The sequence below is a fragment of the Manacus candei genome, unplaced genomic scaffold, assembly GCF_025592945.1.
Source record: "Manacus candei isolate 608988 ecotype Guabito, Panama unplaced genomic scaffold, ASM2559294v1 h1tg000616l, whole genome shotgun sequence".
NCBI lineage: Eukaryota > Metazoa > Chordata > Aves > Passeriformes > Pipridae > Manacus > Manacus candei.
In genome coordinates, this window is record NW_026138664.1 from 1 (window position 1) to 26,392 (window position 26,392).

General features: G+C 60.9%; 1 protein-coding gene and 3 long non-coding RNA genes across 5 annotated transcripts; 1 reads left to right on the plus strand and 3 right to left on the minus strand.

Moving 5' to 3' along the window:
• Positions 1 to 1,182: 1,182 nt before the first annotated feature.
• Positions 1,183 to 26,392, plus strand: LOC127466136 (sarcoplasmic/endoplasmic reticulum calcium ATPase 1). Its single transcript, XM_051776745.1, has 22 exons — positions 1,183 to 1,225; positions 2,133 to 2,215; positions 3,118 to 3,222; positions 4,100 to 4,238; positions 4,982 to 5,062; positions 5,957 to 6,042; positions 7,235 to 7,532; positions 8,679 to 8,845; positions 10,603 to 10,691; positions 11,519 to 11,621; positions 12,363 to 12,494; positions 13,604 to 13,729; positions 15,171 to 15,389; positions 16,276 to 16,611; positions 17,632 to 17,852; positions 19,293 to 19,495; positions 20,438 to 20,523; positions 21,152 to 21,285; positions 22,919 to 23,036; positions 23,788 to 23,905; positions 24,796 to 24,838; positions 25,710 to 26,392. The coding sequence occupies exons 4-21, from the start codon at positions 4,151 to 4,153 to the stop codon at positions 24,798 to 24,800; spliced, it is 2,610 nt and encodes an 869-aa protein (XP_051632705.1). The 5' UTR covers positions 1,183 to 1,225; positions 2,133 to 2,215; positions 3,118 to 3,222; positions 4,100 to 4,150; the 3' UTR covers positions 24,801 to 24,838; positions 25,710 to 26,392.
• LOC127466140 (uncharacterized) lies at positions 10,601 to 11,012 on the minus strand. The gene is made up of 2 exons (XR_007902619.1): positions 10,849 to 11,012; positions 10,601 to 10,729 (listed from the first exon to the last, which is right to left on the minus strand). It is a non-coding gene; the product is annotated as an uncharacterized LOC127466140 (long non-coding RNA).
• On the minus strand, positions 24,394 to 24,750 carry LOC127466141 (uncharacterized). Its single transcript, XR_007902620.1, has 3 exons — positions 24,702 to 24,750; positions 24,449 to 24,537; positions 24,394 to 24,417 (listed from the first exon to the last, which is right to left on the minus strand). It is a non-coding gene; the product is annotated as an uncharacterized LOC127466141 (long non-coding RNA).
• LOC127466138 (uncharacterized) lies at positions 24,860 to 25,362 on the minus strand. Of its 2 annotated transcripts, XR_007902617.1 has the most exons (4): positions 25,270 to 25,362; positions 25,092 to 25,141; positions 25,014 to 25,052; positions 24,860 to 24,913 (listed from the first exon to the last, which is right to left on the minus strand). It is a non-coding gene; the product is annotated as an uncharacterized LOC127466138 (long non-coding RNA). The 2 variants fall into 2 exon arrangements; XR_007902618.1 differs by lacking the exon at positions 25,270 to 25,362 and having other exon boundaries at positions 25,092 to 25,173.

Consider the following 26,392-nt stretch of genomic DNA (forward strand, 5'->3'; position numbering starts at 1 on the left):
GGGGATTTGGGGGGGAATTGAGGGGAATTTGGGGGGGTTGGAGGGGGATTTGGGGGGGTTTGGGGAGATTTAGGGGGGGTTGGGGGGGATTTGAAGAAGTTTGGGAAGGTTTGAGGGGGATTTGGGGGGAAAATGAGGGGGATTTGGGGGAGTTAAGGGGGGGGTTGAGGGGAGTTGGGAGGGATTTGGGGGGGTTTGGGGGGATTTGGGGGGATTTGGAGGGATTTGAGGGGGTTTTGGGGGGTCTTTGGGGGGATTTGGGGGGATTTGGAGGGATTTGAGGGGGTTTTGGGGGGTCTTTGGGGGGATTGGGGGGTTTGAGGGGGAGTCGGGGGTTTTTGGGGAGGGTTGGGTGATTTTGGGGAAGATTTGGGGGGGTTGGGAAAGTTTTGAGGGGGATTGGGGGGGTTGGAGGGGGGTTTGGGGGGGATTGGGGGGAGTTGAGGGGGATTTGAGGGGGATTTGGGGGAGTTTGGGGAGGGTCGGAGGGGATTTGGGGGGTTTTGGGAGAGATTTGGGGGGGTCTGGGAAAGTTTGAGTGGGATTTGGGAGGGTTTGAGGGCGGTTAAGGGGGTTTGAGGGGATTTGGGGGGAGTTTGGGGGGGGATTGAGGGAGGTTTGGAGGAGATTTGGGGGGTTTGGGGGGAATTCGAGGGGATTTGGGGGGGTTGGGAAAGTTTGGGGGGGATTTGAGAGGGATTTGGGGGAGTTAAGGGGGGGTTGGAGGGGATTTGGGGGGGATTTGGGGGAGTTTGAGGGGGATTGGGGGGGTTGGGGGGGTTGGGGGAGTTTGAAGAGGATTTGGGGGCGATTTGGGAGGGTTTGGAGGGGTTTTGGTGGAGTTTGAGGGGGATTTGGGGGGGTTAAGGGGGATTTGAGGGGGGATTTGGGGGGTTGAGGGGGATTTGGGGGGGATTTGGGGGGGTTGAGGGGGATTTGGGGGGGATTTGGGGAATCTGGGGGGGGGGTTGGACCAGATTTGGGGGGTCCGGGGAGGATTAGGGGGAGTTTGAGGGGGTTTAGGGGGGCTGGGGGGGGTTAAGGGGGGTTTGGAGGGGATTTGGGGGGGATTTTGGGGGGGATTTAGGGGGGTCAGAGGGGGGATTTGGGGTGGTTTGGGGGGATTTTGGGGGTTTGGGGGGCACAGACCCCCCCTGCCCCCCCCCCCGAGTCCCCCCTGACGTGTCCCCTCCCCTCCCCCCCCCAGAGCTGCCGGCAGAGGAAGGTGAGTGATTTGGGGGGGTCCCGACCCCCAAATTGGGGGGTCCCGACCCCTCCCCCCCCTTTAATGTCCCAAAAATGACCCCAAAAATGTCCCAAAATCAAAAAAAAAAAGAAAAAAAAAAGACCCACAAAAAGTCCAAAAAAGACCCCAAAAAGTCCAAAAAAGACCCCAAAAAGCCCAAGAAATGACGCCAAAATGTCCCAAAAACGACCCCAAAACGACCTCAAAAATGACCCCAAAAATCACCCAAAAAAGTCCCAAAAATGACCCCAAAAATGACCCTGAAATGACCCCAAAAAAGCCCCCAAAAAGTCCCCAAAATGACCCCAAAAACAACCCTGAAATGATCCCAAAGATCACCCAAAAGGTCCCCAAAAATGACCCTGAAATGATCCCAAAAATCACCCAAAAAAGTCCCACAAAAGTCCCCAAAAATCCCCAAAATGAGCCAAAAACGACCCGAAAATGGCCCTAAAAATCACCCAAAAAAGTCCCCAAAATGACCCCAAAAACGACCCTAAAATGACCCCAAAAAATCACCCAAAAAGTCCCCAAAAAGTCCCCAAAATGACCCCAAAAACAACCCTGAAATGACCCCAAAAATCACTCAAAAAGTCCCAAAAATTACCCCAAAATGTCCCAAAAACAACCCTGAAATGACCCCAAAAACGACCTCAAAATGACCCCCAAAATCCCCCGAAAACCTCCCCAAAATATCCCCAAAATGTAAAATAAAAAGTCCCAAAATGACCCCAAAATGTCCCAAAACGTCCCCGAATCCTCCCTGAAACGCCCCCAAACTTTGGGAATCGTCCCCCAAACTTTGGGAATTGTCCCCAAAATGTCGGGAATTGTCCCCAAAATGTCGGGAATTGCCCCAAACTCTGGGAATTGTCCCCAAATCCAGGGAAATCCATCTGGGAGTTGGTGGTGGAGCAGTTCGAGGACCTGCTGGTGCGGATCCTGCTCTTGGCCGCCTGCATCTCCTTCGTGAGTCCCCAAAAACCCCAAAACGGCCCCAAAAACCCCCAAAACGGCCCCAAAAACCCCCCAAACGGCCCCAGAATGGCCCCAAAGTGGCACCCGGGGGGTGGGGGAACCTCTGGGGGGGATTTTCGGAGGGATTTTGGGATTTTGGGGAGATTTGGGGGATTTTTGGGGGGGATTTTGGGGGGATTTGGGCGAATTTTGGGGGGATTTGGGGGTTTTGGGGGGGATTTCGGGGGAATTTTGGGGTTTGGGGGAGATTTTGGGGGGATTTGGGGGGGATTTGGGGGGGAATTTTGGAGTTTGGGGGGTTTGGGGGGGTTTGGGGATTTTTGGGGGGACTTTGGGGAGATTTTGGAGGGGATTTTGGGAGGATTTGGGGGATTTTTGGGGGAGATTTGGGGGGGATTTGGGGAATTTTGGGGGATTTTTTGAGGGGATTTGGGGGGAATTTGGGGGGATTTGGGGGGTTTTGGGGGGTTTTGGGGGGCTATGGGGGAGACTTCGGGGGGAAATTTGGGATTTTGGGGGGAGTTTGGGGGGTTTGGGGGATATTTGGGGGGATTTTGGGGGGAATTTTGAGGGGAAATCTGGGGGATTTGGAGGGATTTTTGGGATTTTGGGGATTTTAGGGGTAATTTTGGGGGGATTTCGGGGGGGATTTTGGGGGTGGATTTGGGGGGAATTTTGAGGGGAATTTGGGGGGATTTTGGGGGCAATTTTGGGATTTGGGAGGATTTTTGGGGGGATTTTGGGGGGAATTTTGGGGATTTTAGGGGTAATTTTGGAGGGATTTCGGGGGGATTTTGGGGGGCATTTTGGGGGGATTTTTGGAAGGAATTTGGGGGGAATTTGGGGGGAATTTGGGGGGATTTGGTGCCAAACTCGGGGTCTGTCCCCCGAAGGTGCTGGCCTGGTTCGAGGAGGGCGAGGAGACCATCACGGCCTTTGTGGAGCCCTTCGTCATCCTCCTCATCCTCATCGCCAACGCCGTCGTCGGGGTCTGGCAGGTGGGATTTTGGGGCATTTTGGGACATTTTGGGGCATTTTGGGACATTTGGGGGGATTTTTGGGTCATTTTCAGGACAATTTGGGAAGTTTGGGGACGTTTTTGGGGGGTTTTGGGGAGGTTTTTTGGACATTTTGGGGAATTTTTCAGACATTTTTGGGGTGTTTTGGGACGTTTTGGGGAATTTTTCAGGTGTTTTTGGGGCTGTTTTGGGACGTTCTGGGGACATTTCGGGATATTTTGGGTCATTGGAGGGTAATTTTGGGACATTTTGGGGTCATTTGGGCTCAATTTTGGGGCGATTTTTGGGGTGAATTTGGGGTGATTTTGGGGTCATTTGGGCTCAGTTTTGGGGTGATTTTGGGGTCATCTTGACTCAATTTTGGGGTCATTTTTGGGGGGAATTTTGGGACATTTTGAGGTCATTTGGGTTCAGTTTTGGGGTGATTTTTGGGGTGATTTTTGGGACATTTTGGGGTCATTTTGACTCAATTTTGGGGTCATTTTTGGGGTCATTTTTGGGACATTTTGGGGTCATTTTGACTCAATTTTGGGGTCATTTTTGGGGTGATTTTTGGGACATTTTGGGGTCATTTCGGCTCAATGTTGAGGTGATTTTGGGGTGATTTTGGGGTGATTTTGGCTCAGCTTTGGGGTGATTTTGAGGTGATTTTTGGGGTGATTTTTGGTGTGGTTTTTGGGGTAATTTTTGGGACATTTTGGGGTCATCTTGGCTCAATGTTGGGGTGATTTTGGGGTCATTTCGGTTCAATGTTGGGGCCATTTTTGGGGTGATTTTTGGGGTGACTTTTGGGACATTTTGGGGTCATTTGGGCTCAATTTTGGGCTGATTTTGGGGATATTTTGTGCCCCCCCAGGAGCGGAACGCCGAGAACGCCATCGAGGCGCTGAAGGAGTACGAGCCCGAGATGGGGAAGGTCTACAGGGCCGACAGGAAGGCCGTGCAGAGGATCAAGGCCCGGGACCTGGTGCCAGGGGACATCTGCGAGGTGGCAGGTGGGGTCACAGGGGTCACAGGGTCACCCAGGGGTCACTCAGGGGTCACAGGGACACCCAGGGGTCACCCAGGGGTCACAGGGACATTGAGGGGTCACCCAAGGCCGTGCAGAGGATCAAGGCCCGGGACCTGGTGCCTGGGGACATCTGCGAGGTGGCAGGTGGGGTCACAGGGGTCACGGGGTCACCCAGGGGTCACAGGGGTCACCCAGGGGTCACAGGGACATTGAGGGGCCACCCAAGGCCGTGCAGAGGATCAAGGCCTGGGATTTGGTGCCAGGGGACATCTGCGAGGTGGCAGGTGGGGACACTCCCAGTAACTCCCAGTAGCTCCCAGTAACCCCCAGAGCCCCTCCCAGTCAGTCCCAGTGCTCCCAGTAACCCCCAGGTGCCCCTTTACCCCCTCCCAGTAACCCCCAGTAACCCCCAGAGCCCCTCCCAGTAACTCCCAGTAACCCCCAGTAGCTCCCAGTAGCCTCCAGAACCCCCTTGTCCCCTCCCAGTAACCTGCAATAACCCCCAGAGCCCCTCCCAGTCCGTCCCAGTGCTCCCAGTAACCCCCAGGTGCCCCTTTACCCCCTCCCAGTAACCCCCAGTAACCCCCAGAGCCCCTCCCAGTGCTCCCAGTAACTCCCAGTAACCCCCAGTGACCCCCAGAGCCCCTCCCAGTGCTCCCAGTAACCCCCAGTGACCCCCAGAGCCCCTCCCAGTGCTCCCAGTAACCCCAGTCCGTGTCCCCCCAGTTGGTGACAAGGTCCCGGCCGACATTCGCATCATCTCCATCAAATCCACGACCCTCAGGGTGGACCAGTCCATCCTTACTGGTACGGACTGGGAGCGACTGGGAGGGGCTGGGAGGGGCTGGGGAGGGCACTGGGAGGGACTGGGAGGGACTGGGAGGGGATTGGGAGGGGATTGGGAGGGGATTGGGAGGGTTTGGAGGGCACTGGGAGGGACTGGGAGGGGATTGGGAGGGGACTGGGAGGGACTGGGAGGGTCTGGGAGGGACTGGGAGGGGCTGGGGAGGGCACTGGGAGGGACTGGGAGGCACTGGGAGGGGATTGGGAGGGACTGGGAGGGACTGGGAGGGACTGGGAGGAGTTGGGTGCCAAACTGGGGCCGTACTGGTTTGTACTGGTCCGTACTGGTCCGTACTGGTGGCAGGTGAGTCGGTGTCGGTGATCAAACACACAGAGCCCTTACTGGTTTATACTGGTCCATACTGGTCCATACTGGTTTATACTGGTCTGTACTGGTCCTTACTGGTCCGTACTGGTTTATACTGGTCCATACTGGTCCGTACTGGTCCCAGGCGAGTCGGTGTCAGTGATCAAACACACAGAGCCCAGACTGGTCTGTAGTGGTTTATACTGGTCCGTACTGGTCCATACTGGTTTATACTGGTCCATACTGGTCCATACCGGTCTGTACTGGTCCATACTGGTCCGTACTGGTCCACACTGGTCCATACTGGTTTATACTGGTCCTTACTGGTCCATACTGGTCCATACCGGTCCGTACTGGTCCTTACTGGTCCGTCCTGGTCCCAGGCGAGTCGGTGTCGGTGATCAAACACACAGAGCCCAGACTGGTCTGTAGTGGTTTATAGTGGTCTGTACTGGTCCATACTGGTCCATACTAGTCCATACTGGTTTATACTGGTCCATACTGGTTTATACTGGTTTATACTGGTCCTTACTGGTCCGTCCTGGTGGCAGGCGAGTCGGTGTCGGTGATCAAGCACACGGAGCCCGTCCCCGACCCCCGCGCCGTCAACCAGGACAAGAAGAACATGCTCTTCTCCGTGAGTGACCCCGGGGGCACCTCCGGGGGGCCTTGGGGGTCATTTGGGGGGTCATTGGGGTCATTGGGGTCATTGGGGGGTCTTTGGGGGGTCTTTGGGGTCATCGGGGTCATTGGGGGGTCTTTGGGGGGTCTTTGGGAACATTTGGGGACATCAGGGGGTCTTTGGGGACACCGGGGGGTCCTTGGGGACATTTGGGGGTCCTTGGGGACATCAGGGGGGTCTTTGGGGACATCAGGGGGTCTTTGGGGTCCTTGGGGACATCAGGGGGGTCTTTGGGGACATTTGGGGGTCTTTGGGGACATCGGGGGGTCTTTGGGGACATTTGGGACATCAGGGGGTCCTTGGGGACATTTGGGGGTCCTTGGGGACACTGGGGGGCCTTTGGGGTCATTGGGGGTCATCAAGGGGTCTTTGGGGACATCGGGGGTCTTTGGGGACATTGGGGGGTCCTTGGGGTCATCAGGGGGTCCTTGGGGACATCGGGGGTCTTTGGGGTCATCAGGGGGTCCTTGGGGACATCGGGGGTCTTTGGGGACATCAGGGGGGTCCTTGGGGACACTGGAGGGTCTTTGGGGTCATTGGGGGTCTTTGGGGACATCAGGGGGTCCTTGGGGACAACGAGGGGTCCTTGGGGACATTGGGGCCACCAAGGGGACATTGGGGACCTCAAGGGGTCCTTGAGGGGGTTCACCAGGTCCTTGGGGACGTTGGGGGGTCCTTGGGGACATCGGGGCCACCAAGGGGACATTTGGGGGTTCATTGGGTCCTTGGGGACATTGGGGGGTCCTGGGGTCATCCAACCATCCCCTGACGTCCCCTGTCCCCCCCCCAGGGCACGAACATCGGGGCGGGCAAGGCCGTGGGCATCGTGGTGGCCACGGGGACATTGGGACCACCAAGGGGACATTGGGGCCACCAAGGGGACATTGGGGACACTGGGGGGTCATTGGGGCCACCAGAAGGTCCTGGGGTCATCCAGCCACCCCATGACATCCCCCGATGCCCCCCCAGGGCACGAACATCGGGGTGGGCAAGGCCGTGGGCATCGTGGTGGTCACGGGGGCATCGGGACCACCAAGGGGTCATTGGGGCCACCAAGGGGTCCTTGGGGACATTGAGGGTCCTTGGGGACATTTGGGGGTCCTGGGGTCATCCAGCCATCCCCTGACGTCCCCCAATGCCCCCCCAGGGCACGAACATCGGGGCGGGCAAGGCCGTGGGCATCGTGGTGGCCACGGGGGTGAACACGGAGATCGGGAAGATCCGGGACGAGATGGCGGCCACGGAGCAGGACAAGACGCCGCTGCAGCAGAAGCTGGACGAGTTCGGGGAGCAGCTGTCCAAGGTCATCTCGCTCATCTGCGTGGCCGTCTGGGCCATCAACATCGGCCACTTCAACGACCCCGTGCACGGCGGCTCCTGGATCCGCGGCGCCATCTACTACTTCAAGATCGCCGTCGCCCTCGCCGTCGCCGCCATCCCCGAGGGTCCGGCCGGGAGGGGAGGGGGGGGAAGGGGGTCTCGGGGGGGTCCTGGGGGTCACCTGTGGGGTTTTGGAGACCGGACGGGGTCATTTATGGACCGTCCGTGGTCATTTGTGGGGTTTTGGAGACCGGATGGGGTCATTTATGGACCATCTGTGGTCATTTATGGACCATTCGTGGTCACTTTTGGGGTTTTGGAGACCCTCCGTGGTCATTTATGGACCGTCCATGGTCATTTATGGGCCACTTGTGGTCATTTATGGGGTTTTGGAGACTGACCGTGGTCATTTATGGACCATCTGTGATCATTTATGGACCGGACGGGGTCATTTATGGACCATTTGTGGTCATTTATGGGGTTCTGGAGACCGGCCATGGTCACTTATGGGCCACTTGTGGTCATTTATGGACTGCCCATGGTCATTTATGGGGTTTTGGAGACCAGACGGGGTCATTTATGGACCATCCGTGGTCATTTATGGACTGTCTGTGGTCATTTGTGGGGTTTTGGAGACCAGCTGTGGTCATTTATGGGCCACTTGTGGTCATTTATGGACCATTTGTGGTCATTTATGGACCGTCCGTGGTCATTTATGGACCGGCCGTGGTCATTTATGGACCATTTGTGGTCATTTATGGACCATCTGTGGTCATTTATGGACCATCCGTGGTCACCTCTGGGGTTCTGGGGACCACCTGTGGTGACTTTTGGGGTCTGGTGGCCACCCCATGGGTCCGTTGACCACCCCTTGGTTCTGGTGACCACCCCATGGCTCTGTTGACCAACCTGGAGCTCTGGTGGGTCTGGTGGCCACCCCATGGGTCTGGTGGTCACCCTGGTGGTCTGGTGGCCACCCCATGGGTCCATTGACCGCTCCATGGCTCTGGTGGCCACCCCATGGGTCCATTGACCGCTCCATGGCTCTGGTGGCCACCCCATGGGTCCGATGGGTCCGTTGACCACCCCATGGGTCCGTTGACCACCCTGGTGGTCTGGTGGCCACCCCATGGGTCCGATGGGTCCATTGACCACTCCACGGCTCCATTGACCACCCCATGGGTCTGTTGACCACCCCATAGGTCTGTTGACCACCCTGGTGGTCTGGTGGTCCGGTGGCCGCCCCTGACCCCTCGTTGCCCCCCCCGCAGGCCTGCCGGCCGTGATCACGACGTGCCTGGCGCTGGGCACGCGGCGCATGGCCAAGAAGAACGCGATCGTCCGCAGCCTCCCGTCCGTGGAGACCCTGGGCTGCACCTCGGTCATCTGCTCCGACAAGACCGGCACCCTCACCACCAACCAGATGAGTGTCTGCAAGGTGGGACCCCAAAAACACCCCAAAATCACCCCAAAAACCCACCCCAGGCACCCTCACCACCAACCAGATGAGTGTCTGCAAGGTGGGACCCCAAAATACCCAAAAACACCCCTAAATACCCCAAAAACCACCCAAAATACCCCCAAAACACCCCAAAATACCCCAAAAACACCCCAAAATACCCCAAAAACCCACCCCAGGCACCCTCACCACCAACCAGATGAGTGTCTGCAAGGTGGGACCCAAAAACACCCCAAAATCACCCCAAAAACCCACCCCAAAACCCCTCACCACCAACCAGATGAGTGTCTGCAAGGTGGGACCCAAAAACACCCCAAAATCACCCCAAAAACCCACCCCAAAACCCCTCACCACCAACCAGATGAGTGTCTGCAAGGTGGGACCCAAAAATACCCAAAAACACCCAAAACTACCCCAAAATACCCCAAAAACACCCAAAACCACCCCAAAATACCCCAAAAACACCCCAAAACACCCCAAAATACCCCAAAAACCCGCCCCAGGCACCCTCACCACCAACCAGATGTCTGTCTGCAAGGTGGGACCCCAAAAACACCCCAAAACACCCCAAAAACCCACCCCAGGCACCCTCACCACCAACCAGATGAGTGTCTGCAAGGTGGGACCCAAAACCACCTCAAAACACCCCTAAATACCCCAAAAACACCCCAAAAACACCCCAAAATACCCCAAAACACCCCAAAATACCCCCAAAATACCCCAAAATACCCCAAAATCACCCAAAATACCCAAAAAACGCCCCAAAATCACCCAAAATAACCCAAAAACACCCCAAAATACCCCAAAAACCCACCCCAGGCACCCTCACCACCAACCAGATGAGTGTCTGCAAGGTGGGACCCCAAAATACCCCCAAAACACCCCTAAATACCCCAAAAACACCCAAAAACACCCAAAACACCCCAAAATACCCCAAAAACACCCCAAAATACCCCAAAATCACCCCAAAAACACCAAAAACACCCCAAAATACCCCAAATCACCCCAAAACCCGCCCCAGGCACCCTCACCACCAACCAGATGAGTGTCTGCAAGGTGGGACCCCAAAATACCCCCAAAACACCCCTAAATACCCCAAAAACACCCAAAAACACCCAAAACACCCCAAAATACCCCAAAAACACCCCAAAATACCCCAAAATCACCCCAAAAACACCAAAAACACCCCAAAATACCCCAAATCACCCCAAAACCCGCCCCAGGCACCCTCACCACCAACCAGATGAGTGTCTGCAAGGTGGGACCCCAAAACACCCAAAAACACCCCTAAATACCCCAAAAACACCCCAAAACCACCAAAAATACCCCAAAACACCCCAAAATACCCCAAAATACCCCAAAACCCACCCCAGGGACCCCAAAGCCACTCAAACCCACCCCAAAACCACTCCAACCCCCTAAACCCCCCCAGGTGACCCCAAACCCCCCCGTTTCTCCCCGTTTCCCCCCCCAGATGTTCATCCTGGACAAGGTGGACCCCAAACCCCTCCCAGTGACCCCAAACCCTTCCCAGTGACCCCAAACCACCCCCAAAACCACCCCAAAACCCCCCAGATGACCCCAAACCCCCCCCGGTGACCCCAAACCCCCCCTTGGTGACCCCATTTCCCCCCCCAGATGTTCATCCTGGACAAGGTGGACCCCAAACCCCTCCCAGTGACCCCAAAACCACCCCAAACCCCCCTTGGTGACCCCATTTCCATTTCTCCCCCCAGATGTTCATCCTGGACAAGGTGGACGGCGACGTCTGCTCCCTCAGCGAGTTCTCCATCACCGGCTCCACCTACGCCCCCGAGGGAGAAGTGTCAGTCATGGGGGGGACCCCAAACCCCAAATCCCACCCTGGGAACCCCCAAATCCCACCTGGGAACCCCAAATCCCACCCGGGAACCCCCAAATCCCCAAATCCCACCCGGGAACCCCAAATCCCACCTGGGAACCCCCAAAGCCCCAAATCCCACCCAGGGGGGTCCCAAAACCCCAAATCCCACCCAGGAACCCCAAATCCCACCTGGGAACCCCAAATCCCACCCTGGGAACCCCAAATCCCACCTGGGAACCCCCAAATCCCCAAATCCCACCCCAGGAACCCCAAATCCCACCTGGGAACCCCCAAATCCCCAAATCCCACCCGGGGGGTCGCTGTGACCCCCGGGACCTCCGGGAACCTGTTGGGGATGTTGGGGGTCTTTGGAGACATTTGGGGGTCCTTGGGGACATTGGGGGGTCCTTGGGGACATCAGGGGGTCATTGAAGGGTCTTTGAGGACATCGGGGGGTCCTTGGGGACATCAGGGGGTCCTTGGAGTCCTTGAGGGGGGTCATTGAAGGGTCTTTGAGGATGTCAGGGGGTCCTTGGGGACATTGGGGGGTCTTTGGGGGCATCAGGGGGTCTTTGGGGTCCTTGGGGACATCGGGGGGGTCTTTGGGGACATCAGGGGGTCTTTGGAGACATCAAGGCCACCAAGGGGACATCGGGGGGGTCCTTGGGGTCTTTGGGGACATCGGGGGGGTCCTTGGGGCCCTTGGGGACGTCAGGGGGGCCCTTGGGGACATCGGGGGGGTCTTTGGGGCCCTTGGGGACATCGGGGGGGTCCCCCCCTGCCCCCCCTGATGCCCCCCGTGCCCGCAGGCTGAAGCAGGACCGGCCGGTGAAGGCGGGGCAGTTCGACGGGCTGGTGGAACTGGCCACCATCTGCGCCCTCTGCAACGACTCCTCCCTCGACTACAACGAGGTGACGGCCCCAGAACACCCCAAAACAACCCAAAACCACCGCCCGGGACACCAAAACACCCCCAAATACCTCAAAAACACTCCCAGGGACCCCAAAATACCCCAAAACCACCCCCGGGGACCCCAAAACCACCCCCAGGACCCCAAAATACCCTAAAACACCCCAAAATACCCCAAAATACCCCAAAACACCCCCGGGACCCCAAAATACCCCAAAACACCCCCGAGACCCCAAAATACCCCAAAATACCTCAAAACCACCCCAAAATACCCCAAAATACCCCAGAACCACCCCAAAATACCCCAAATACCCCAAAACCACCCCCGGGGACCCCAAAACCACCCCCAGGACCCCAAAATACCCCTGGGACCCCAAAATACCCCAAAACACCCCAAAACACCCCAAAATACCCCAAAACACCCCCGGGACACCAAAACACCCCAAAATACCCCAAAACCACCCCGAAACACCCCAAACCACCCCAAAACCACCCCAAACCATCCCAAAACACCCCAAACCACCCCGTGACCCCTCCATGACCCCTCCATGACCCCTCCATGACCCCGTGTTGACCCCCCAGGCCAAGGGGGTGTACGAGAAGGTGGGGGAGGCGACGGAGACCCCAAAACACCCCAAAACCACCCAAAACCACCCCAAACCCCACCCACGGACCCCAAACCCACCCCAAACCGCCCCGTGACCCCTCGGTGACCCCGTGTTGACCCCTGTGTGCCCCCCCAGGCCAAGGGGGTGTACGAGAAGGTGGGGGAGGCGACGGAGACGGCGCTGACGTGCCTGGTGGAGAAGATGAACGTCTTCAACACCGACGTGCGGAACCTCTCCAAGGTGGAGAGGGCCAACGCCTGCAACACCGTGAGTGCCGCCCCGGGGTCACCCGGGGTCATCCAGGGGTCACCCGGGGTCACCTGGGGTCACCTGGGTCACCTGGGGGTCAGTGTTGTCCGTGGCTTGGTGTCCCCCTGTCCTGGTGTCCCCGTGTCCCTCCAGGGCTCCAGAACCTTCCTAGGGTGGGACAATGACCTGAGGGTCACCCTGGGGTCACCCGCGGTCACCCGGGGTCACCCGGGGTCACCCGGGGTCACCTGGGTCACCTGGGTCACCTGTGGGTCAGTGTTGTCCGTGGCTTGGTGTCCCCCTGTCCTGGTGTCCCTCCTGAGGAGTCCAGAACCTTCCCAGGGTGGGACAATGCCCTGAGGGTCACCTGAGTGTCCCCCCGTCCGTCTGTCCCCCCGAGTGTCCCCCGAGTGTCCCTGAGTCCCCCCCGGGTGCCCCCATGTCCGTCTGTCCCCCTGAGTGTCCCCCAAGTCCCCCCCGGGTGTCCCCACGTCCGTCTGTCCCCCTGAGTGTCCCCTGAGTGTCCCCCGAGTCCCCCCCGGGTGCCCCCATGTCCGTCTGTCCCCCTGACTGTCCCCCTGACTGTCCCCCTGGGTGTCCCCACGTCCGTCTGTCCCCCTGAGTGCCCCCATGTCTGTCCATCCCCCTGAGTGTCCCCTGAGTGTCCCCCTGACTGTCCCCCCGGGTGTCCCCACGTCCGTCTGTCCCCCTGAGTGTCCCCTGAGTGTCCCCACATCCGTCTGTCCCCCTGACTGCCCCCCCCGGGTGCCCCTACGTCCGTCTGTCCCCTGAGTGTCCCCCGAGTGTCCCCTGAGTGTCTCCACGTCCATCTGTCCCCCTGACTGTCCCCCGGGTGCCCCCCGTCCGTCTGTCCCCCTGACTGTCCCCCCGAGTCCCCCCCCGGGTGCCCCCCATCCGTCTGTCCCCTGAGTGTCCCCTGAGTGTCCCCCCGTCCGTCTGTCCCCCCGGGTGCCCCCCTGACTGTCCCCCCATCCGTCTGTCCCCCTGACTGTCCCCCTGACTGTCCCCTGGTTCCCCCCCATCCGTCTGTCCCCCGAGTGCCCCCCCGGGTGCCCCCTGTCTGTCTGTCCCCCTGAGTGCCCCCCGTCCGTCCGTCTGTCCCCCAGGTGATCAAGCAGCTGATGAAGAAGGAGTTCACTCTGGAGTTCTCCCGGGACCGCAAGTCCATGTCCGTGTTCTGCTCCCCGGCCAAGGCCTCGCGCGCCGCCGTCGGCAACAAGATGTTCGTCAAGGTGGGCGCCGGGGGGGCACCGGGGGGGCACCTGGGGGGTGTTTGGGGCACCGGGGGGGCACCTGGGGGCACCTGGGGGGTGTTTGGGGCACCTGGGGGGCACCTGGGGGCACCTGGGGGGTGTTTGGGGCACCGGGGGGGGCACCTGGGTGACATCAGTGGGTCAGCTGGGGCACCTGGGGCACCTCGGGGGGCGTTTGGGGCACCTGGGGGGCACCTGGGGGGGGCACCTGGGGTACCTGGGGGGTGTTTGGGGCACCTGGGGGGGTGTTTGGGGCACCTGGAGGGCAACTGGGGGGCACCTGGGGGGCAGCTGGGGGGCACCGGGGGGGCACCTGGGGGGTGTTTGGGGCACCTGGAGGGTACCAGGGGGCACCGGGGGGGCACCTGGGGGGTGTTTGGGGCACCTGGGGGGCACCTGGGGCACCTCGGGGGGCGTTTGGGGCACCTGGGGGGCACCTGGGGGGGGCACCTGGGGTACCTGGGGGGTGTTTGGGGTACCGGGGTGACATCAGTGGGGCACCTGGGGTACCTGGGGGGTGTTTGGGGTACCGGGGTGACATCAGTGGGGCACCTGGGGCACCTTGGGGGGCGTTTGGGGCACCTGGGGGGGCGTTTGGGGGGCACCAGGGTGACATCAGTGGGTCACCTGGGGCAGCTGGAGGGCACCTGGGGCACCTGGGTGACATCAGTGGGTCACTGACCCTGTTCCGATGGGTCCCACCACCCCAAATCCACCCCAAACCCCCATCCCACCACCCCAAACCCCCGTCCCACCACCCCAAATCCACGTCCCACCACCCCAAACCCACGTCCCACCACGCCAAACCCACCCCAAACCCCCGTCCCACCCTCCCTGTGCCCCCCATGACCCCGTGTCCCCCCTGTGCCCCCCAGGGTGCCCCCGAGGGGGTGATCAACCGCTGTAACTACGTGCGGGTGGGCACCGCGCGGGTGCAAACCCCAAACCCACCACCCCAAATCCACCCCAAATCCACCCCAAACCCACATCCCACCCCCCCTGTGCCCCCCAAACGCACATCCCACCACCCCAAACCCACATCCCACCACCCAAAATCTGTCCCACCACCCCAAACCCACCCCAAACCCACCCCAAACCCACATCCCACCACATCCCACCACCTCTGACCCCATTCCAACGTGTCCCACCACCCCAAACCCCCATCCCCCCACCCCAAATCCACCCCAAACCCACATCCCACCACCCCAAATCTGTCCCACCACCCCAAATCCACCCCAAACCCCCGTCCCACCCTCCCATGTCCCCCCTTTGACCCCCCCTTTCCCCCCCCAGGGTGCCCCCGAGGGGGTGATCGACCGCTGTAACTACGTGCGGGTGGGCACCACGCGGGTGCAAACCCCAAACCCACCACCCCTGTGCCCCCCCATGACCCCCTTTGACCCTCCCTTTCCCCCCCCAGGGTGCCCCCGAGGGGGTGATCGACCGCTGTAACTACGTCCGGGTGGGCACCACGCGGGTGCCGCTGACGGCGGCGGTGAAGGAGAAGATCCAGGCGGTGATCCGGGAGTGGGGCACGGGCAGGGACACCCTGCGCTGCCTCGCCCTGGCCACCCGCGACAACCCCCCCAAGAAGGAGGAGATGCTGCTCGAGGACTCCTCCCGCTTCGCCGAGTACGAGGTGGGTGCCAAAAAGTGGGGGTTTGGGGGGGTTTGGGGTGTCCAGGGGGCATAAAAATGGGGTTTTGGGAGGGTTTGGGGTGTCCAGGGGGGGAGAAAAGTGGGTTTGGGGGGGGCTTGGGGGGAGAAAAGTGGGGTTTGGGGGGATAAAAGTGGGGTTTGGGAGGGTTTGGGGTGTCCAGGGGGGGATGAAAGTGGGTTTGGGGGGATAAAAGTGGGTTTGGGGTGTCCAGGGGGGGATAAAAGTGGGTCTGGGGTGTCCAGGGGGGGATGAAAGTGGGTCTGGGGTGTCCAGGGGGGGATGAAAATGGGTTTGGGGGGATAAAAGTGGGGTTTGGGGGGGTTTGGGGTGTCCAGGGGGGAGAAAAGTGGGTTTGGGGGGATAAAAGTGGGTTTGGGGTCTTCAGGAGGGGATAAAAGTGGGTTTTGGGGGGGTTTGGAGTCTCCAGGAGGGGATAAAAGTGGATTTTGGGTGTCCAGGAGGGGGTAAAAGTGGGGTTTGGGGGGGGTTAGGGTGTCCAGGGGGGGATAAAAGTGGGTTTGGGGTCTTCAGAAGGGGATAAAAGTGGGTTTGGGAGGGTTTGGGGTCTCCAGAAAGAGGTTAAAGTCAATTTTTGGGGGGAGTTTTTGGGTTTTTGCTCCTCCACCATGACCCAACACCCCATTTTTGGGGTTCTTGGCCCTCCAAAACCATCCAACGCCCCATTTTTGGGGTTTCTCGACCCCCCACGACCCCCCAGACCCTCCTCCAGCGGGTTCTTTGACCACCCAACGCCCCATTTTTGGGGTTTCTCGACCCCCCACGACCCCCCCAGACCCCCCTCCTCCATCGGGTCCCTTCTCTCCTCTCCGGCCCCCCTGACCCCCCCACCCCGTGCCCTCCCCAGACCGACCTGACCTTCGTGGGCTGCGTGGGGATGCTGGACCCGCCGCGCAAGGAGGTGATGGGCTCCATCCGGCTGTGCCGCGACGCCGGCATCCGCGTCATCATGATCACCGGCGACAACAAGGGCACGGCCATCGCCATCTGCCGCCGCATCGGCATCTTCGGCGAGGACGAGGAGGTGTCGGGCAAGGCCTACACGGGCCGCGAGTTCGACGACCTGCCCCTGGGCGAGCAGCGCGAGGCCTGCCGGCGCGCCTGCTGCTTCGCCCGCGTCGAGCCCACCCACAAGTCCAAGATCGTCGAGTTCCTGCAGTCCTACGACGAGATCACCGCCATGGTGAGGGGGCCTGGGGGGGGTTTGGGGGGGGTTGGGGGGGCTCGGGAGTCGACTGGGGTCGGTTGATGTGGTTTTGGGGTCAACCGTTGGTTTATGTGGGTTTTGGGGTCAACCATCGTCCATTGACGTGGTTTTGGGGCTCTGTCATCAACTGATGTGGTTTTGGGGGTCCGTCATCGGTTGATGTGGTTTTGGGGTCAACCATCATGGGTTGGTGAGGGTTTGGGGGTCCACCGTTGGTTTGTGTGGGTTTGGGGGTCCACCATTGGTTTATGTGGGTTTGGGGGTCCGCCACACGAGCCCACCCACAAGTCCAAGATCGTCGAGTTCCTGCAGTCCTACGACGAGATCACCGCCATGGTGAGGGGGCCTGGGGGGGTTCGGGGGGGTTTGGGGGGGCTCGGGAGTCGACTGGGGTCGGTTGATGTGGTTTTGGGGTCAACCGTTGGTTTACGTGGGTTTTGGGGTCAACCACGGTCAATCAACATTGTTTTGGGGCTCTGTCATCAACTGATGTGGTTTTGGGGGTCCGTCATGGGTTGATGTGGTTTTGGGGTCAACCATCGTGGGTTGATGAGGGTTTGGGGGTCCACCGTTGGTTTGTGTGGGTTTGGGGATTCACCGTTGGTGTACGTGGGTTTTGGGGTCAACCATCATCGATCTGATGCAGTTTTGGGGTCCCACCAAGGATCCGACGTAGTTTTGGGGTCCCACCAAGGATTTTACATAGTTTTGGGGTCCCACCACCACTTTTAGATTGTTTTGGGGTCCCACCAAGGACCCGACATAACTTTGGGGTCCCACCAAGGGTTTTATGTAGTTTGGGGTCCCACCAAGGATCCGATGTAGTTTTGGAGTCCCACCAAGGGTTTTATGTAGTCCTGGGGTCCCACCAAGGGTTTCCCGTAGCCCCGGTGCCCCTCCGAGGGTTTTATGTAGTTTTGGGGTCCCTCCGAGGGTTTCCCGTAGCCCCGGTGTCCCTCCGGGGGTTTTCACGCGTCCCCGGTGTGTCCCCCCCAGACCGGGGACGGGGTGAACGACGCGCCGGCGCTGAAGAAGGCGGAGATCGGCATCGCCATGGGCTCGGGCACGGCCGTGGCCAAGACGGCCTCGGAGATGGTCCTGGCCGACGACAACTTCTCCACCATCGTGGCGGCCGTCGAGGAGGGCCGGGCCATCTACAACAACATGAAGCAGTTCATCCGCTACCTCATCTCCTCCAACGTCGGGGAGGTCGTCTGGTGAGCCACGGGTGGGGCTGGGTTGGGACAGTTTGGGACGGTTTGGGTTGGTTTGGGACGGTTTGGGACGGTTTGGGAAGGTTTGGGATGGTTTGGGATGGTTTGGGATGGTTTGGGCTGGGTTGGGCCGGTTTGGGTCGGTTTGGGATGGGTTGGGTCGGTTTGGGATGGTTTGGGATGGTTTGGGATGGTTTGGGCTGGGTTGGGCCGGTTTGGGTCGGTTTGGGATGGGTTGGGTCGGTTTGGGATGGTTTGGGATGGTTTGGGATGGTTTGGGTCAGTTTGGGTCAGTTTGGGCCGGTTTGGGCCGGTTTGGGCCGGTTTGAGCCGTCGCACCAGTTCAGACCAGTCGGCCTCGTCTCTTCACCTGCTCCTTGTGGTTGCCGGGCCCCAGCACAGACCAGTCCAGTCCAGTCCAGCCCAGTCCGGCCCAGTCCAGTCCAGTCCAGCCCAGTCCCTCCCAGTCCATCCCAGTCCCTCCCAGTCCAGCCCGGTCCCTCCCAGTCCCTCCCAGTTCCTCCCAGTCCCTCCCAGTCCGGCCCGGTCCCTCCCAGTTCCTCCCAGTTCCTCCCGGTCCATCCCAGTCCATCCTGGTCCATCCCAGTTCCTCCCAGTCCATCCCAGTCCATCCTGGTCCATCCCAGTTCCTCCCAGTCCATCCCAATTTATCCCAGTCCATCCCAGCTCCTCCCAGTCCAACCCAGTCCATCCCAGCCCAACCCAGTCCCTCCCAGTCCCTCCCAGTCCATCCCAATTTATCCCAGTCCCTCCCAGTCCCTCCCAGTCCCTCCCAATCCCCCCCAGTGCCCTCCCAGTCCCTCCCAGCCCCGTTTTATCCCCCCAAATCCCCCTTTAACCCCCTCCCAGTGGCTCCCAGTCCCCTCCCAGTCACTCCCAGTCCCATTTTATCCCCCCAAATTCCCCCTTAACCCCCTCCCAGTCCCTCCCAGTCCCCTCCCAGTCACTCCCAATCCCTCCCAGTGCCCTCCCAGTCCCTCCCAGTCCCATTTTATCCCCCCAAATCCCCCCTTAACCCCCTCCCAGCCCCTCCCAGTCCCTCCCAGTCCCTCCCATTCCCCTCCCAGCCCCTCCCAGTCCCTCCCAGCCCCACTAACCTCCCGTTCCCCCCCTCCCAGCATCTTCCTGACGGCGGCCCTGGGCCTGCCCGAGGCCCCCTCCCAGTGCCCCCCAGTGCTCCCAGTGCCCTCCCAGTCACTCCCAGTCCCATTTTATCCCCCCAAATTCCCCCTTAACCCCCTCCCAGTCCCTCCCAGTCCCCTCCCAGTCACTCCCAATCCCTCCCAGTGCCCTCCCAGTCCCTCCCAGTCCCATTTTATCCCCCCAAATCCCCCCTTAACCCCCTCCCAGTGGCTCCCATTCCCCTCCCAGTGGCTCCCAGTCCCCCCCAGCCCCACTAACCCCCCGTTGCCCCCCTCCCAGCATCTTCCTGACGGCGGCCCTGGGCCTGCCCGAGGCGCTGATCCCGGTGCAGCTGCTGTGGGTGAACCTGGTGACGGACGGGCTGCCGGCCACGGCCCTGGGCTTCAACCCCCCCGACCTGGACATCATGGACAAGCCCCCCCGCAGCCCCAAGGAGCCCCTCATCAGCGGGTGGCTCTTCTTCAGATACCTGGCCATCGGCGGTGAGACCCCCTGACCGCGCCCGGGGGCGCCCGGGGGCACCCAGGGGTCATCCTGGGACTCCCAAGGGTCACCCAGGGGTCATCCTGAGATCCCTAAAGGTCACCCAGGGGCACCCAGGGGTCACCCAGGGTCACCCAGAGTCATCCACAGACCCCCATGGGTCACCCAGGGGTCATCCTGGGTCACCCAGAGACCCCCAGAGACCCCCAGAGACCCCCAGGGGTCATCCCGGGTCACCACGGGTCATCCTGAGATCCCTAAAGGTCACCCAGAGACCCCCATGGGGTCACCCAGGGGCACCCAGGGGTCATCCTGGGTCACCCAGAGACCCCCACGGGTCATCCTGGGTCACCACGGGTCATCCTGAGATCCCTAAAGGTCACCCAGGGGCACCCAGAGACCCCCAGAGACCCCCCTGGGGTCATCCAGGGTCACCACGGGTCATCCAGGGGCACCCCCGGGTCACCCAGAGACCCCCAGAGACCCCCCTGGGTCATCCCAAGGCCCCAGGTGGTCCCTGATGATCCCTGGTGGTCCCAGGTGACCCCTGATGGCCCCAATTGGTCCCTGGGTGTCCCTGGTGGTCCCAGTTGGCTCCTGGTGCCCCCAATTCGTCCCTGGTGGTCCCCGGTGGTCTCTGATGGTCCCAGGTGGTCCCAGGTGGCCCCTGATGGCCCCAATTGGTCCCTGGGTGTCCCTGGTGGTCCCTGGTGGTCTCTGATGGCCCTGATGATCCCTGGTGGCCCCAAGGTGGCCCCAGGTGGCCCCTGGGGGTCCCTGGTGGCCCCAGTTCGTCCCAGGTAGCCCCAGTTCATCCCTGGTGGCCCCAGGTGGTCCCTGATGGTCCCAGGTGGCCCCAGGTGCTCCCAGGTAGCCCCAGTTCATCCCAGGTGGCCCCAGGTGGTCCCGTTGCCCCCCTGACCCCCCCTTCCCCCTCCCAGGCTACGTCGGGGCGGCCACGGTGGGGGCGGCGGCCTGGTGGTTCCTCTTCGCTGAGGACGGGCCCAACGTCTCCTACCACCAGCTGGTGAGTGACCCCTGACCCCCTGACCCCTGATGACCCCCCCCTGACCCCCCTGTGACCCCCTGTGACCCCCCTGTGACCCCCCTGACCTCCCTGTGACCCCCAGACCCCTCCGTGACCCCCCTGACCCCCCTGACTCCCCCTGTGACCCCCTGACCCTCCCTGTGATCCCCTGACCCCCCTGTGGCCCCCCTCACCCCCTGTGACCCCCCTGACCCCCCTGTGATCCCCCCCCTGACCCCCCCTGTGATCCCCCTGTGACCCCCCTGACCCCCCCTGACCTCCCAGTGTCCCCCCCAGCCCCATTTCCTGCTCCCCGTGGTGGCCCCACCCCCACATGAAGGTCCTGGGGTCCTCCCCGATGTCCCCGAGTTGTCCCCCCCATGATGACCCCCCTGTGACCCCTCTGTGACCCCCCTGACCCCCCTGTGACCCCCCCTGTCCCCCCCAGACCCGCTTCATGCAGTGCTCGGAGCACAACGTGGAGTTCCAGGGTCTCACCCCCCCCATGAAGGTCCCGGGGTCCCCCCAATGTCCCTGTGGTGTCCCCCCCCCTCTGTGACCCCCCTGTGACCCCCCTGACCCCTCTGTGACCCCCCTGACCCCTTGGTGACCCCCCGTGTCCCCCCAGACCCACTTCATGCAGTGCTCGGAGCACAACGTGGACTTCGAGGGCCTCGACTGCGACATCTTCGAGTCGCCGGTGCCGATGACGATGGCGCTGTCGGTGCTCGTCACCATCGAGATGTGCAACGCCCTCAACAGGTAACGGGGCGGCCTTCGGCCTCGGCACGGCACCCTCATCTTCCTCAGCTTCACCTTCAGCATCTTCAGCATCACCCACACCTTCATCTGCATCATCACCACCATCATCATCATCATCACCCACACCTTCATCTGCATCTTCAACATCCAACATCATCAACACCTTCATCTTCATCACCCACACCTTCATCTTCATCTTCATCACCCACACACACCGTCATCAACACCATCATCATCATCAACACCACCCACAGCTTTGTCATCATCTTCATCACCCACACCTTCATTGTCATAATCTTCATCATCACCCACACCTTCATCTTCAACATCATCGTCATCCAACGTCATCGACACCACCCACACCTTCATCTTCATCACCCACACCTTCATCTTCATCATCTTCATCTTCATCTTCATCATCATCATCTTCATCTTCATCACCCACACCGTCATCTTCATCATCTTCATCTTCATCTTCATCATCATCATCTTCATCATCATCACCCACACCTTCATCTTCATCACCCACACCTTCATCTTCATCATCTTCATCTTCATCTTCATCATCATCATCTTCATCTTCATCACCCACACCGTCATCTTCATCATCGTCACCATTATCATCATCACCCACACCTTCATCTTCATCACCCACACCTTCATCTTCATCACCCACACACACCGTCATCAACATCATCGTCATCCAACGTCATCGACACCACCCACACCTTTATCTGCATCACCCACACCTTCATCTTCATCTTCATCACCATTAACTTCATCATCTTCATCACCCACACCTTCATCACCTACATCTGCATCTTCATCACACCCACACCTTCATCTTCATCATCATCATCATCATCAACACCACCCACAGCTTTGTCATCATCTTCATCACCATCATCTTCATCATCCTCATCACCCACATCTTCATCATCCTCATCACCCACACCTTCATCCTCATCACCCACACCTTCATCTTCATCTTCATCACCCCCCCGTGACTCCCCACCCTCAATGTCCCCTGATGTCCCCCCATGACCCCCGCTGACCCCCGCTGACCCCTGCTGACCCCTGCTGACCCCCGCTGACCCCCGCTGACCCCTGCTGACCCCCGCTGACCCCTGCTGACCCCCAGTGTCCCCCCAGCCTGTCACAGCCCCCGTCCCTGGCCCGGACGTGTCCCCCCTCCCCGTCCCTGTGTCCCACCCCAATGACCCCTGCTGACCCCTGCTGACCCCTGCTGACCCCCGGTGTCCCCCCAGCCTGTCAGAGAACCAGTCCCTGCCCCAGATGTGTCCCCCCTCCCCGTCCCCGTGTCCCACCCCTTGGTGTCCCCATGACCCCTGCTGACCCCTGATGACCCCTGATGACCCCCCATGACCCCCGGTGACCCCTGCTGACCCCCGCTGACCCCCACTGACCCCCGCTGACCCCCGGTGTCCCCCCAGCCTGTCACAGCCCCCGTCCCTGGCCTGGATGCCGCCCTGGGTGAACATCTGGCTGGTGGGCTCCATCCGTGCCCGTGTCCCACCCCAATGACCCCTGCTGACCCCCACTGACCCCTCCTGACCCCTGCTGACCCCCGCTGACCCCCGCTGACCCCCGCTGACCCCCGGTGTCCCCCCAGCCTGTCAGAGAACCAGTCCCTGACGCGGATGCCGCCCTGGGTGAACATCTGGCTGGTGGGCTCCATCTGCCTCTCCATGTCCCTGCACTTCGTCATCCTCTACATCGACCCCCTGCCCGTAAGGGGGGACACGGGGGGGCACGGGGGGGGCACCAGGGGCGTGGCCTGGGGGCTGGTGGTCACGGAGGGGGGCGTTGGTGGCCACGGGGACGTTGGGTTGGTGGCCTTGGGGACAATGAAGGGTTGGTGGCCTTGGGGGGAAGTTGGTGGCCATGGGGACAATGAGGGGTTGGTGGCCATGGGGCCGTTGGGCTGGTGGCCTTGGGGCTCTGGTGGCCACCAGGGTGGTGGCATTGAGGATTTGGTGGTCACAGGGGGAAGTTGGTGGCCATGGGGATATTGGATCAGTGGCCTTGGGGACAATGAGGGGTTGGTGGCCTTGGGGCCGTTGGGTTGGTGGCCTTGGGGCTCTGGTGGCCACCGGGGTGGTGGCGTTGAGGGTTTGGTGGCCATGGGGACATTGGGTTGGTGGCCTTGGGGGTGGTGGCTTTGGTGGCCATTGGGGTTTGATGGCCCCAGGTTGGGTTTGGTGGCCCCAGGTTGGGTTTGGTGGCCCTGGGGCGGTCTCTGGTGGCCCGGGGGTCCCACCCTGCCCCCCGTGTCCCCCCTCAGATGATCTTCAGGCCGATGCCACCATCGGGGTTTGGTGACCCAAGTTGGGTTTGATGACCCCGGGTTGGGTTTGGTGGCCCCAGATTGGGTTTGGTGGCCCCGGGGCTGGTCCTGGTGGCCCGGGGTGGTCTCTGGTGGCCCCGGGGTGGTCTCTGGTGGCCCGGGGGTCCCACCCTGCCCCCCGTGTGCCCCCCCAGATGATCTTCAAGCTGACGCCGCTGTCGCTGACCCACTGGCTGATGGTGCTCAAGATCTCCTTCCCCGTCATCGCCCTGGACGAGACCCTCAAGTTCATCGCCAGGAACTACCTGGAGGGTGAGGGGGGGGGCGGGGGGACCCCACCGGCCCCGTGACCCCCTGACCCCCTGACCCCCTGACCCTGTGACCCCGCTGTCCACAGGGCCACGTGGCCCCGCCCGGAGCTGGCCGGGGTGTGGGGCACCTGCGTGGTCACCTCTGTGGTCACCTCTGTGGTCACCCCTGTGGTCACCCCTGTGACCAGCTTAATGGTCACCTCAATGGTCACCTTCATGGTCGCCTCTGTGGTCACTGCTGTGACCAACTCAATGGTCACCTCTGTGGTCACCTCAATGGTCACCTTTGTGGTCACCCTCTGTGGTCAGCTCTGTGGTCTGTGGTCACCTCTATGGTCACCTTCATGGTCACCTCAATGGTCACCTTCATGGTCACCTCTGTGGTCACCTCTGTGGTCCGTGGTCATCACCATGGTCACCTCCTGGTCACCTTCATGGTCACCTCTGTGGTCGCCCCTGTGACCAACTCAATGGTCACCTCCTGGTCACCTCAATGGTCACCTTCGTGGTCACCTCTGTGGTCCTTGGTCACCTCCATGGACACCTCTGTGGCCAGTCTGTGGTCATCTCCTGGTCACCTCCATGGTTACCCCCATGGTCCGTGGTCACCTCCATCCCCCCCCCGTCCCCTCCCTGTGCCCTCCCCCACCCCCAGGTGACAATGAATGACCATCTGTCCCCACCCCCTGTCCCCAACTGTCCCCTCCATCCCCTCCCCCCCCCCCAGGTGACAATGACCCTCCATGTCCCCAACTGTCCCCAACTGTCCCCTCCATCCCCTCCCTGTCCCCCTCCACCCCCCCCCAGGTGACAATGAATGACCATCTGTCACCTCCCCCTGTCCCCCCCGTGTCCCCTCCCCCGTCTCATCTCCATCTTCTCCCCCCTCAGCGTGACCTCGCCCCTCCCCCCTCGGGCCCGGCTCCGCCCACAGGTACAGGAAGTGTCACCTCTGTCACCTCCTGTCACCTCCCCCGTGACATTGTCACCTCCTGTCACCTCCTGTCACCTCCTGTCACCCTCCCCATGTCATTGTCACCTTCTGTGTGTCATTGTCCCCTCCTGTCACCTCCTGTCACCTCCCCCATGTCATTGTCACCTTCTGTCACCTCTGTCACCTCCTGTCACCTCCCCTGTGTCACTGTCACCTCCTGTCACCTCCTGTCACCTCCCCCTGTCACTGTCACCTCCTGTCACCTCCTTCATGTCATTGTCACCTTCTTTGTGTCATTGTCACCTCCTGTCACCTCCCCATGTCATTGTCACCTCTGTCCCCTCCTGTCACCTCTGTCCCCCTCCTGTCCCCTCCTGTCACCTCCTGTCACCTCACCTGTGTCATTGTCACCTTTCCTGTGTCACTGTCACCTCCTGTCACCTCCTGTCACCTCCCCCATGTCATTGTCACCTCCTGTCCCCTCTTGTCACCTCCCTGGTGTCATTGTCACCTCCCCCGTGTCACTGTCACCTCCTGTCACCTCCTGTGTGTCATTGTCACCTCCTGTCACCTCCACCATGACATTGTCCCCTCCTGTCACCTCACCTGTGTCACTGTCCCCTCCTGTCCCCCCGTGGGTGGCACCGAAGGGGGGGTGGGGCTGAACTGGGGGGGGGTGGGGGAGGGGACAAGGAGATCTCTGACGTCGCCCCATGACGTCACCGAGGTCACCTGACGTCACCCAGTGTCACACGGTGTCACCCGATGACGTCATCTTATGTCATTGACGTCACCCGATGACATCGCTGATGTCTCTGATGACGTCACCGATGACGTCACTGACGCCCCCCTCTGTCCCCTCCCCCCGCAGCCGAAGCCGTCGACCCCCGGAAGAAGCGGAAGTGACCCCGGGGGGCCCCTCCCCCCCCCTCCCCCTCCCCCTCCCACATCCAAGGGGGGGGGGACCCCAAAAACCGCCCTGAGACCCCCAAAATCCTCCGGGACGCCCCAAAATCCTCGGGGGGAACCCCAAAAATCCTCGGGGGGACCCCAAAACTTGAGGGGGGACCCCAAAAACCTGAGGAGGGACCCCAAAAACCTCCAGGACACCCCAAAAAATTCTGGGGGATCCCAAAACCTGAGGGGGGGACCCCAAAATCCCTCCGGGACACTCCCAGACCTTTGGGGACCCCCAAAATCCTCGGGGGGACCCCAAAAACCTGGGGGGGGACCCCAAAAAACCTTCGGGTCACCCCAAAAAACTCGGGGGGGACCCTAAAACCTCTGGGACAATCCCAGACCCCCCCCGGGACACCCCAAAACCTTCGGGTCACCCCAAAACCCTCAGGGGGGACCCCAAAAATCTCTCGGGTCCCCCCCCACAATAAGTGCCCCCTCCCCCCCCTCCAAGACCCTCCAGGGCGCCACCAAAAATTTGGGGGAGCCCCCTCCCCCTCCCCCTCCCCTCCGCCCCTCCCCCCCCGGCCCTCCGGGACCGCCCCCCCGCAGCGGGACGGCCCCAAAAACGCCGGGGGGGGGGTTCCCCAAAACCCC

Bases quoted from the DNA above. Each gene is read 5' to 3' on its own strand.
- LOC127466136 (XM_051776745.1), top strand. From the start codon at position 4,151: ATGGGGAAGGTCTACAGGGCCGACAGGAAGGCCGTGCAGAGGATCAAG. The intron at 16,612-17,631 runs GTGAGGGGGCCT...TGTCCCCCCCAG, and splicing joins ACGACGAGATCACCGCCATG to ACCGGGGACGGGGTGAACGA. The intron at 23,037-23,787 runs GTAAGGGGGGAC...GTGCCCCCCCAG, and splicing joins TCTACATCGACCCCCTGCCC to ATGATCTTCAAGCTGACGCC.